The sequence below is a fragment of the Falco rusticolus genome, chromosome 6 (genome assembly GCF_015220075.1).
Source record: "Falco rusticolus isolate bFalRus1 chromosome 6, bFalRus1.pri, whole genome shotgun sequence".
Taxonomy (NCBI): Eukaryota; Metazoa; Chordata; class Aves; order Falconiformes; family Falconidae; genus Falco; species Falco rusticolus.
The window spans coordinates 47,527,220-47,540,879 of record NC_051192.1 but is presented as its reverse complement, the minus strand read 5'-3'; the positions used below and the strand labels follow the sequence as shown (position 1 = coordinate 47,540,879).

Here is a 13,660-nt window from a genome sequence, read left to right as displayed (position 1 = left end):
GTTCTCTCCTCTCCCTCTACTTAGGTACTACTTTTAGCACTGTTGGGAGCAGCCACAAGGTGTGCTTAGGGGATTTTTTTTGTTTGTTTATTTTTTGTTTTAGTAGTATATGTGTGTATACCCTCCTCCTTTTTCAGCTTTTAGATTGACTGACAGAAACAAAGACTAAAACCAAAACTGTGATACAAAAAAATGACCCAGACTATTGATGAACTGTTAAAATGAAATTATTAAAGGAAGATTTGCATCGCATCCAATACAAAAATATGTAACTATGAAATTTAGGACACCTGAATTCTTCAAGGTCATTCAAAAAAGTAATGACCTAATTTGAGTGACTACAATTAATCCAGTACTCACGTGGCTTACATTTATTCTTTTTTTTTGCTTAGTGCAAGCTAGGGTCCTCAAAATAATAATAATAACAAAAACAAAAAAAAAGCTAACAAAATACTTTTCCATTTTTAATTTTAATAAGCCCTAGTGTTCAAATCAGTCTTTGTAGATCAATGTTATTTTTCACAAAGGATGTGAAAGGAAGTAAAAACAAGTTTCATAGTCCAGAGTTCTGCTTTGACCCTTTCAAAGACCTACTGAGGAAAAATGCAATATCACAGAGAAGTCCCATAATAAACATTGTTTAGTTCTTGTATTTCTTGACAAGCTGTCCTATGAAAACCTAAATGAACATCGATTACCTCTGTTTTGTCTCTGGTTGAACATAATTACATGATTTCATTTGTTTTAAAAAACCCCACACATTTCTTACTGATTGCATAAGTGAATTTTTACAAGCTCAAATGCATAGGTATATCAAAAATTTACAATGATGAAAATGAAATAAAATAGATTTTGACTGTGGGAAGTTAAGTTTGGGTAAAGCATGACTTCTTATGCTGGATTTACTGGAAAATATCTTATTTACACATAGGGATGTTGGTATTGCTGATCTGTAGACAATTCATTACCATATGATGCTTCATATATTGTTTTCCATTATAGTACAATTATTTCTATAGGTGATATTAAGGCAGTCACCTTTGCAGTGTGGGACTATATGCTTGGAGCCTTAATGTAAGCTAGATGTTCACTCACAATTAGTCAAAAGCAAATCCTTCCACCACTGAATATTCATTTTCTTTGGAGGTATGCATATTGTATTGAAATATGAGGAACCAAATGCATACTTTGCAGAGTTAATACATACTTGAGGGCAATGGCCTCTTTTTAAACATTGGCAAGTTCTGTTACATTTAGTTTTCTGCCTCCAGCAGCCAAATGAATGCTTGCCTCAGGAATCATGTATGGATGCTATCATTATCTCCTGCAAGTGTCATTGATGTTTGCGTTCCTTTTTTTTTTTTTTTTTTTTTTTAAACTAATTGAGAAATCAATGAGGTATTTGAGATAAACTCCTAGGTAGAAAACAGCTGATTGTGCGTGCTGTGCACTATCAGTCATTTTGTGATCTCGTCCATGACTTGCTGCCTAGAAGCTTCATGAGAGGACTGCCGGACTGGGCACAGGGGCTTTCTGCCTTTCTTTCACATAAGGATGGACAACACATTCATTTTCTATCTATAGGAAAGGAGAATATGTGATAAATTCATGGTCTGTTAATCCTAAGGGACTAAGCAGCAGATAAAACACACCTAGAGATAGTATATTCAGACAGCATATTATATTCAGGCAACAGATGTCTAGACTATGCCATATGTACTATATGCAGTACATAAGTGAGGGTACATGCACTGGCATACTCTCTGCTTCCCTAGGTAAATATTGTCAGCTTACACAGAAGATTTCTATTCTTTCGGTGTTTCTGAACATGGGTCTGAATGTCATTGGTTTCATGTGATTTGCATGGGACCTATGAACCTTCTCCTGCAAAGAAAGTGGCAGATACATTGCCTCTGGGAAATATTTCTCCAGCTGCTCCTTGCTTGGTGGTGCTGATGGTGAATGTATGACAGTGAGAGGAGCACATGAACTCATTCAGTCGTATTACGCTCTTTTCACAAGGCTTTTTTAATTCACCATCACAACTGTGTGCTATGTTCAGCTCATCTGGAAAATAGGTACCGAGGCAAGATTTTCTTGCCCAGTTGTGATGAATGTCCTGTGCAAGACAGACCCAGAGAAAGGAAGCTAGACAACCCTGCCTTTGGAATCTCTGCTATCCTAATGGATCCCCACCTGACATTTCTGAGTTGTAGGGTAAACAAGCTGAGAACTACCAGATCAGACCCTTTTCCACAGATAAATGTAAGGATGGTCTTCATGATTTGATATGAAAGCCATAACATATCTACATTCAGGAAAGAAACTATTTTTTGAAAGTTCCAGTGAACTTACAGATCTTCCTCTTTTCTTCATATTAAAATGACAACTATCTTCTCCAACCTGGATTTGAGAAGTGTCAGTTAACACCTAGTCTCTCACACATCCTACTTCCCCAGTGTAGACAAGGTGTTACTTAGACAAAGTAACAGAGAGTGGATTGCAAATGCCTGTTAAACACCGAGTAACGTGGGAGGTCTACAGATAAAAGCATCTTGCAGTTTGGAGCATATTGTGATAGAATGACTCAGGGGGAAGGAAACAAAACAGGGAGGTTTCTTGCTTGCAGCTCCCTCAGGACCCCTGCAGCACAGGTCAGCTATGACTCGGGGTCAATGCTGACAGCACTCAGCAGCTCGTGACAGAAAGCGGGGAAACGGCCCAGGACCCAGCGGGGGCTGATGTGAAATGCAGACACAAATGGCACCCTCTGGCAGTGCCTGCACATCAGCCCATCAGAGCTGAAATCCACGTGTGGGGAAAACCTTCACTGCCACGTTTTTTCTGATCAAGGGACAGAGACTTCAATGTCTACTCTTGCTGCAGTTACATAAATGTCTTTTAGTACTATAAACTTTGTTTGACTTTCTGTAGCAATTCCAAATTGGCATATCTACTACTACTTTTAGCTAAAATGATTATTTCTGATAGCTTCAGAAGTGATGATCATTTAGGTTGTTTACTTATTAACACTGAAAGGGACATAGCTATCTTGGCCCTCAAAAATATGAGATTAAAAAAATATCTTCAAATGTGACAAAAAGTCAAATTTACAAGCAAATTAAAAATTGTTCTAGCTGAAATTTATCCCTTCCTAGCATACGTAACATTGTGGAATGACAAGCAAAATTTCGAAAAGAACAAATTCTAGCTGACAATTTGATTAAAATGGTGCTTTCTCATGAGACATTTCACTTTCAATGAATTAAAGATTTCTGGGGGGGGGGGGGGGAAAGTGTGGGTTTGGGTTTTTTATTTAATTGAAATCCCTGGCTGGCACCTTGTTTATGCTTCTAAAGCTTTGTAAGAGAAATAAGAAAATCCCTCTTTATGTCTCATTCTTTTTCATATTTTCATGTTATTTCATCTTTGTTTATAACACTTGTTTTTCTTACTATTGTAGGCAATGAAAGCCTGGAAGAAAATTATGTGCAGGACAGTAAAATGGGATTTGTCATCAATGCTATATATGCTATGGCTCATGGGCTACAAAATATGCATCATTCCCTTTGCCCTGGACATGTTGGGCTGTGTGATGCTATGAAGCCAATCGATGGCAGCAAGCTCTTGGAGTTCCTTCTCAAATCCTCGTTCATCGGTGTTTCTGGAGAAGAAGTTTGGTTTGATGAAAAGGGAGATGCCCCTGGAAGGTAAAGAGATATTTCACCTCAACTAGTTAAACCATGTGTTGGGAAGGGGGAATGTTGCTGGGTTTGGTGATGGAGATTTCTTTGGCCATTTTGCTAAAGCATACAGCATGCATACCGCGAGACATAAATGGAGTTACTGCGGTTAGTCTTACCATTAGCCAGAAGTAACACTGGTAACACACAATACAGGCATAGCTACAGCTTGTACTGGGACAGGAACTACAGCAGAGCCTGTGAAATTTCTAGTGTTTCAGGAGAGGACAAACCTTGTATCTCACAGACTTTTGGTGCGTACCACTGGTACTCCGCACCAGGGTCTTAATATGTATAAAGCCTGATACAAGTGATTGGAATTTAATGAAGCATTTACTTAATAAGGTTGTGAAGGTAAAGCTGTAGAGCACTTCCTTTTCCAACTGGAGCTCTGCTGAATCCTTGCCAGCAACTATTTAGTTCTGCTTGGTGAACTCCTGTGTGCTCTCTCAACTTGTTTCACTCCAAATAAGATCTCCTGTTCCAGAGTTTAAAAATAGATAATTTTAATATTTTTTTTTCCCTGAAGATACTGTGTTTCACTCATTTGGGGTCTGGTAAATTCCAGCTGTGGTAACTGCTACTGTCTATCCCTTGCTAGCAAACACAGTATGTACCTGAGCAATATGTGAAACGGGAACTTTGTGGACTTGGACGTCACCTTTGTTCCTCTTACAGGAGCCAGCTGACAGAAATTTTTTCCTCTTCATTTAGTTCTGTGGCCTCTATCCAACAACTTTAACTGTGACACCTCCCAGAAGGATTTATTTTTCAGTTTGTTTGTTGGGTTTTGGTGCTTTTCTTTTCTTTATAAATAACTTTATTTCAGCTGCTGAAGTGCAAATTCCATTATTAACTGAAACCTACTCAGAGGTTACTTCATTGAAGTTAGTTTTCCTGCTGAGTGATTAAAGTGTTATAAAAGACTCTCTCACTCCATCTTTGGGCTTATTGCATAAATGCATCTGAATGCCAACACTGCACAATGAGACTGCTTTGGAACAAACAAGTTTGCAGTCTGGCATATGCCTTCAAAGAGTATTCCTAAGACAGAGCGGCCTTAAAGCAGCTCTTTTCTCTATTACTAACCTTTATCAGCAGAACTGTCCAACATTTTTACCATTTTCTATTTGCATTTCTTGTTATATTTAAACAGTATATACATTTAAACAACTTGTTACATTTAAATAGTAATAAAAACCTGGTCAGTTTGGTCTTCTGGAGCATTGTATACTTCAGATTTTTTTAGTCAGAGATATAGATGAGCTAGGTCAGACTTTGAAAGTAGAGGCAAGTAGTTCTGTTACAGCCCAACACATACTTACTGACACAAATACATAAATCAAGTCTTTGCACACATAATTTAGATAAGACAGAGAAATTACTGCTTAGTGTAACTTTATTACACACTACTTATGTCCATAAAAGTATTACTTCATCTTTGCATATGCTACATTGTCTGCCTGTTAGTTATTTGCTTTGATGTTTAGGTGTAATTTTCCAGTTTTAGCCCAAATCTTACTTATTATCTTGTCACCTGAGAGCATTTCCAAACCTATCAAAAGTACCAAGCATAGAACTAGAATGAACAGTTCCTGAACTGAAGATATAGGAGGGATTGTATCAGGATATTTTTCTGAGTAGGTCAGAATGACAGAAATTATTCTATCCATTATTTTCTTCTATAGGAAGGTTCATTTCTCCTGATACCCTGGCCTATTTAGAATTTGATGGGTTATTTTAGGTGAGTTTGGGATTTGGTTTCTTTGTTGTTGCTATTCCTCATTTATATTTTCGCAGCTGGAGTTAGCAAGTTTGGGCAAGAAAATTCAATTAACCTTTTTGTTATTCATGCTGTAATCCTTGGATCGGATCAGTCTGTGGCATTTATGACAGGGACAATATCATATCAGACAATGGTGATGTGTATATGAAACGCTATCTATATGGTCTGTCAGATCTTTGTATGCCAGCAGTAGTTTATGCCCATGCATATTGCATTTAGCTTCAGATTAGCCCCAGTGTTCCCACAGCTCCATGTGGAAAACTTCTTTGTGGATGAGTGAACAGACCATACCATTGTATCAATATTCAAAAGAGCTTTTCTACCTCAGCAAAATACAAACACCACATACAACACCTAAACACAGCAGAGATCACCAGATCTGAAATTTCCTAGGTTTTTTAGCTTTTCTGTGCCAGTGCAAGAATGTCACACAAATAGGTAAAAAGATTTGTGATACAATGTTACCATATCATATGAACAAATCAACTTCACAAGATGGAATAAATCAATATTCCTTCTTAGAAGGCAGCACCCTTCCTCATACTTTATTTTCAAAATCTGTGAGGTTCTTTGAGCAATTGGCTCTCACCAGCTCCTAGTTACTATCATCATGAGTACAGATGCCTGTAGTTATGTTTGCCTGACACATAATTTCCTGTTTTGAACACCCTACAGCTTCATCACACCTTAACCGTTTGTTTAGATACAACTCTTTTTCTGTCCCAGGCTCAGTTCATGGTTTCAAGCTTTTTTCAAAATGAGATTAGAAAACTTGAAGCATTTTTTGAAGGTTTATTTCTTCTATGCAGAATCTTTTCTTTGAAGAGCTTTTATGCAGAAATGTGAAGCAGACCTTTATCAGAAGGGCACAAATATAGTCACTTAACTGACTGCACTACCTCTGGGGAAAATGATATTGATGTAGCTCTGCAAAATCAACAGTATGTGCTCTCTATACTGTCATGAAGAACATGCTGGTAAAATTGCTGAACTTCTTACTTTCATTGAGTACTTCCCATTTCCTTTCTCAATAGTAATCATATCACTCAGATTTCCAGAAAGACTGGAAAAGGTGTGAGGGATGCAGTAGTCAATACCACATCCTTCTCTGGGCCTATGCAAGGGGCAAATAATTTTGAGCTCTTGTCTGTTCTAGGGTAACTGCCTACTTTTAGCTTATGGCAGGTATGAAGAAACTTACCTCTCTAGGACAAAAAATTTGTGTGGGGCTCTGACCATAAAAAGATATGTAACAGTGGGCAGGAGAAATGGACCTCTGATATATGGAGAAATGCTGAGGTTCATTAGCTAACAGAAACACTGTGTTTCACTTTACCTTAACTAGACTTGGACACAGACCTATATAAGTCCGTCTAGTTCAAAAATTCCAGTAGCTGTCCTGGCTTCAGACGTGGCAATTCTATCAACTCCAATGCTTTGAGTAAATTATCAAATGCATAAAGCAAAGACTTCAAACTTGTATATAAAGGAACCTTTTGTCCAATTTATGTGGTTGTTTTGGAGTATGGCTTCGTGGGTTGTTGTTTTGGCCAGTTACATCCCAGTGCTTTGCTCAGCATTACTGTTTTCCATTCTGCCTTCCAGTATAGCATACCTCACTGCTGGTCTGGTATTATGGCTATGGAAAAAGGTAACTTCAGCTGTCTCAGACTCATTGGAGTAACAATATGCCTGTGGCCAGCTGGCTAATGTTCTGGCTCACCTCACAAATAACTTGTTCATATGACACCACCTATTTGGTCACATCATTTTCCAATATACCAGAGAGCTTGCTCTTATGTTAAGAAGAATTAATTTTCTTATCTGCAGAGTGTTTTCATGGCTTCTGTAAATGCTGCCCTATATGTGTGAAATCCAGCTGCCTCCATGGTCCTCACTCTCTTAGAGCTTCACAACTTTTGTCAAATCCACTTCTTTTGGGATAACAATTTTTAGCTTGGACATAGACCAGAACTGTTACAGTTGTACGTATGTGAATGAGTGGATGGGGGGAGGTATTCCAGCACTGAACTTGCCCTTAATCAAAGCAGATTTATTTTTTATTAAGAACAAGAAGGAAAGGATGAAGAACTTATGCACATCTCCATGTACCAAGTGTAGTTAGAGTTAGACTGCATTTTTCCACTTAAATTTCAAGCCGCATATCAAAGCTGCAAACGTTGTACTACAACTTGTCATATGCAAGACTGTGCAAAAGCTTTTAGTCTGCATACTTTATTCTTTGACAGATAACTGATAGAAAAGGGAAAAGTCTTATAAGAAAACATAAGAATGGCTTTCAACCTAAAATCACGTCCCTGAAATTGCCAACCCCTGATTGATATTGCATTAATGCCATTCTGTACCTTGTAATATATTTTAGCAAAAATGAAAACTGTGCAGGCTCAAAAATTCCATTAAGGGAATGTGAGGTTTTAGTAATCTTTTATTCCCCTTCCGGAATTCATTTTCCAGCCCAGAGTAACTTACTTTGTATCAGTCTAATACAAGGTCACACTAAAATTCGAGTAGGTTCTTCTTTCTAGGAAGAGGCATGTACATTCCTGCTCAGTTTTACTCCTGTCTGTTGAGTCTATATTATAAAGTGCCAGGCTCTTTTTACTTCTTGATATCCTGATTCTTCATAGTCCTGAAAACATTTTTTTTTTTTATGTTCTCCCTTCATAAGGACTGAGATATGAGAGGGAACTGTTTCCTAGTGAATTTTAAATTTACACCTTTTCTAAGCAACACCTCAATTAATAGCTGATTAAGAATCAATAGAGCTGCCTCCTGCTAGGAGCTCCACGGAATTCAATGGCAAGAGCCCCTTTTCCCACGTGATTCGTCGGAGCTCTGCAATGGCACTGACATTGTCAGTGGCAAGACTGAGGTCTAAATACAGCTGTAAATGTGCACTTCTTTAAATTACCTTTAACTAGAGAAATTCCAAAGACTCAGTTAAGACAGACAGACATCTAGAGTGTAATTCTAGCACCTCTCTCCTCTGTGAAGTGCAGAGGTTGAAATTTTGCATGTTTGAACCTCAGAATGGAAAAGAAATAAATGGATGTCTCTCTTTGGCCACAACTAAGCATCCCAGTTTTATTTATGGCTCATAGTTTGCTTACCTTTCATTCCTAAAGAACATACAGATTAGCAACAGTTCTTATAAACAAAAGATATTTTTTTTCTCCAGAGGCAGACAATCCAGTTGAGAAAAACAAGGCAGTAACTCCCAGGCCTGGCAAACAGAAGATGCTTTTCAACACTCAGAAGGTGATTTTTAGCTCCAGTGCTGATTTCTGGTTCTCAGCCCTCTTTCTCTTGTCCTTTTTTAAACAGCACCCCACCCCCCCTTCTCATCTGAAGAGGCCAGGCTGTAGGTCCAGCCTCTTTTGTAGTTCTTCTTCTCTGTGCACTCTCCAATATTACTTCTCCCATTCTTGCTTATTTCCTACTAAGAAATCACCACAGTTAATCACTGCTTTGCACAAGCTACACTATGTAGGTTAAAGAGAGAACAGTACAACTAGCAGTAAGGGATTCACTCACACCAGGTCCAACAAATGAAAGGCAATGATGGAGGCAGGGAAGCTGTTTATTGTAGCAATGTTTTATGCTTCCGTTACATTAGCCTTGGGAAGTTCTCTCCTAGTTGCCTGGGGTGAGGAGGGAAATTTTGTGCCCGAGCTGCAAATTTTTCCTGACAGTCTCACTGGGCTGGGTAATAGAAATAGTTGAACGAGTGCTTACAGTTAACTTATGGCATACTGGTTCAGTTAGTTTGAGCATTTCTACTGATTACTTCAAGTTCCCAGCAGAAGCTACACTGCAACCAGCCTGTATGTAGGCACCAAGTGAATGTTTAAGGCATCTTGAAAAATGGCTAAAAACCACACCATCCATCCAGTGCGTACATGTGCATCTTTAGCAGAGCTGGCTGTCTTTGATGTGTGGTTCTTCTGGACACACAACCTTTTACCCACAGTTTTGTGTAAGCAGTTCAGCTGATTGGTAATGGTGTGGCAATCAGAGCTGTCATTTCCCATGATTCTGCTGAAAATCCTACAGGTACGCAAATCCTAAGGGTTGATATGAATATTTATGGAGGCAAAAGGAAAAGGTCAAATTAATTTTTTATCCTTCGTGTTGTAGGACAGTGACTCATCTTCTCTTTTTTTCACTTGCAGGTATGACATCATGAACCTGCAGTACATCGAGCCCAACCGCTATGACTATGTCCTCATTGGGACCTGGCATGAGGGAGTGCTCAACATCGATGACTACAGGATTCAGATGAATAAGAGTGGGATGGTCCGATCGGTGTGCAGTGAGCCTTGTTTGAAGGGCCAGATTAAGGTTTGCCTCAGACTCTAACTTTCTGCTATAGAAATTGAATCATCAGTGTTTTTTTCCCTAAACCCAAGCAAGCTTCTTTTAAGCCAAGGGGTAGGACTTCCTTTTCTTCAGGAAAGCCAAAATTATAGAAATACTCCTAGATTTACATCTTACTCTTACAATCCCACATACAGGCCTATGTTTTCTAAAATTGCCCTTTGTAGAGATGCAGAATCTTCTAGTGTGACAGGATTTGAATTTCACCTTATGTGAGAAAGCACAGAATTTTCATTTAGTCATTGCCTACAACATTCAGTGGCTGTGATTCACTTGGGGGCTGATCCTGAAAATAACGTGACCCATGGGAATGCAGTATTTTGTTCCAGCAATAACACCTGCAAGAAAAAGGGGAAAAAATGCCTATTTGTGTCTCGTGTTCACAACAGGAGGTATGGAAACACAAATGAAATCACTCTGTGTTTACCAAACAGTAGCACTTGTACCAAGCTACAAATAATTTGCCACCTGCCATGTCTGGATGACATAAAGACATGTTTCACCAGTATCAAAATTGTATGGATACAGTAAGTTTAAAATGGCAAGAAGCCCATTCAGTAAAATCACCTTAGAGCAGACCTTCCTTTCTAATTTCATGTAATAAGCACACTTGCAGCTTTTTAATTCTATATTGCTAATCTAAGCAATGTGATTGATGATTTGGCAAAGGAGTAGTGACATATTCCAACAGTCTTGGAGGGGAAACATTATCGTTATTTACTACCCTCCAAAACATCTCTTCCCTGTTTTTGAGATTGTGCAGTTTGTGTATGTGTGTGTATATGTAAACACCATGCATACAAAATGCCAGCTTCGGCTGCCATTGAAGTCTATTGGAATCTCTCCACAGACTGCAGGAGGAAATGTTAACAAGAAAAGCCCACAAAGCCAGCATTCAATAAAACAAATATTTTGTGTTTCACTACTACACTTAGCTCTGCATATAGATGGATAGGAAGATCCTGGAGAGAAGGCTTGATTCCTCCTTTCTGGTAAACAGAGCTAGAGCCTTTGTTGGAACCCCATGAGCTGGAGAAATCCTTAATCTTTCTTTTAGCCTCAGCATAATGGAACTAGGAATCAAGACAAGAAAACCAGCTTTTCAACATTGGATCATTAAATTTAGCAGCTTCACAGCAGAGAAAGATACAGCTTTCAGGGACATTTCTCTCCAAAAGAGCAATATGGTCACTGCATATTGGTTTTATTTTCTACTAGGACCCATTACATCTTTTAAGCAGTATATTTTTTAATTTGCTCTTATTTGAATTTCTGTTTACACTAGTGTAATGAGCTCCAAAGAGACTTCCATGTAAATTGGTATTTATGTGTCTGTGTGCACTTGTGTGTGTATATTTATATATCTATCTATGCATGAATCACTCTTTGTTCTAACCTTTGACTTTGTTTATGGTTTTTGGTATGCAACAGATATTAAGCGTGGGCTGAGCTACTTGTCCTGACCTGAACCATCTCTCAGATTAAGCCTTTTCTCAAGCCTGACTGAAAATATAACACTCACCATGCCTCTGTACCAAAGAGAAAAAATGTTTTGTACTTTTAACTCAGACTTGCTACCCCCAAAATTAAATAGAATTCTCCCAGAGATTATCCTTGAATTCCTAAGCACAAACTTTAATATGTAGGGGTAGTACAGAATCAGGATTCATGTTTTCTAGTTGTTTGAAATGTGCCATACACAGGGATCCTGTCATATTTTAAACAATGCAGGTGGTATCTGTTTGCTGGTTGTCTGTGCTGTCTTATAGAGGATCATAGCTGAGGATGTATTTTGCATTACAGGTGATCAGGAAAGGAGAAGTGAGTTGCTGCTGGATTTGCACTGCTTGCAAGGAGAATGAATTTGTTCAGGATGAATTCACATGTAAAGCCTGTGAGCTTGGCTGGTGGCCAAATGCTGACCTGACAGGTAGGGATGTGTCCCTCCAAATGCATTCCCATTTTACGTGGTGTAAGAAGAATGGTGTGTGGTGGAGAGTAAGATGGCAGTATGAAGAGATATTAAAGGCAAATATTTAAACGCACATCCCCATGCAGCTTAGGGTACATTATAAACTGTTTTATCTTTTGGCTCAGTTCAACAGCACTGGCAATAAAGATGGCACAATTTCTACGAAGAAATGACATTGTCTGTTCCTCCTCTTCAGTTAGCATAAGCACTGATAAAGCTGTTAAGACTGCTAATGAATTCAGCAGCATTTGCTGCAATTTTAGCAGTGATTATCACAAAAACGCAGTGCATCCTTGTCAGATTGACTTGATACTCTTTCTGATTGTTCTACCATGCAATTAGTAATACTTTATCTGGGATTTCAGAGGCCATTCAACAACTGATTACCAGACTTTTGTTCGGTATAAAGATCATTCTTACTGCACCTGCAAGCAAGAGGAATGTAAACAAAATCCTAAGAAAGGCTGGCAGAAGAAAGGGAAACAGCTAGAAGTGGTCTCCCCTGTGTATATGCTTTGGATGAGTGACATCTTTCTGCTATTTTGTACCTGTCAGAGTCAACCTCCACAACTGCTCAGGGCTTTGCAGTAACCATTACCCCAAGAAAATAGATTTAATGCACTGAGAAACACCACCCTGACCTTGGGGGTTGCTTTGCATCACTGTAGAAGGCTACTGGAACTTCTGCCCCATGCCGCATCTGCAAATCTTGGCTGACAGTATTCAGCAGGGCATCTGGCTACCTAGCTGAAGATCAAATGGGCAATTTATCACATCTTTGTCCTTTAACATGACTGGCTGGGAACTAGATGTTGCTTCAGCATTTAACACATAGATGAAGTACTCAAACCTTAATTAAATATTTCCAAGACATACTGTTCAGCTAGCCACTGAACTGAGGTGAGCTTTCAGACGATTTAGAGAGGGAAGGCTGCCCACTTCTTCAGCTAAAAATATATTATTAATCACAATAAACTGGGAAATTTGATCCATTGTTTATCTTAGTTTTCTATGGAAAATAAGCTACAGCCACGTCCCAGATGGGTGTGTATCTGTCTATATCTCATACCTCTCATCCCAACACCCCCCCTTACCTCTTGCTGTGCAACTGAACCTACTTCAAACAGATTTGTCAGGGTACAGAAATCTCAATGATCATTCAGTGCCTTCAAGTTTCATACAAGTTGGTTATACGAAGAGGAATTCTTGAAAAACCCTGGTAAGGCCCCTGATTGTGGAAAAACCTCTTGTATTACTAGACACCAGAAAATCTACAGCATCTTTCATAAATATCCTGACCATTGGAAAAGCTCATATTCAGCTCTCACCTCCTAGGACACCAGTGTCTGCTAATTTTAAAGGAGATATCTATAGACAACTGGGTTCTGTTAGTCTTGGAGCTTTGCAGAATTGTTTGTATCTACTGTTCAGGGAAGAAAACTGGGGCTTCTTTTTAATCAATAAGGCAGAACAAGAACATAGTGAGAGATCAATGTGCACTTGAGCAAATATGGTTCAGTGCTATCAGCTGCCCAAAACAGCTCAAAAGGGGGCATGTCAAAATGACAGGCACTGCTGAAAGGAGCTGAGGAAAGCATCAGTGCTGGAAGAAATCTCAGGGGCATGTTACAATCTATTAACTTTTAATGAAATCAGTAGATGACCTGCTGATTTGTGTTTCTTCTCAGCAAGGAGACTGGACTGCTGCTGTTCTAAAATCACAGTAGCATCAGCTAAATGACAGTGTAGCCATTGACTGAT

General features: G+C 38.8%; 1 protein-coding gene across 3 annotated transcripts in view; it reads left to right on the top strand.

Moving 5' to 3' along the window:
- GRM1 (glutamate metabotropic receptor 1) overlaps positions 1-13,660 on the top strand; it is a 199,422-nt gene that overhangs the window by 148,635 nt on the left and 37,127 nt on the right. For all 3 annotated transcript variants that reach the window (XM_037392901.1, XM_037392902.1, XM_037392903.1), the window contains exons 5-7: positions 3,464-3,710; positions 9,723-9,891; positions 11,731-11,857. In XM_037392901.1, coding sequence (XP_037248798.1) covers positions 3,464-3,710; positions 9,723-9,891; positions 11,731-11,857 — 543 coding nt within the window. The remainder of the gene's footprint in view (positions 1-3,463; positions 3,711-9,722; positions 9,892-11,730; positions 11,858-13,660) is intronic.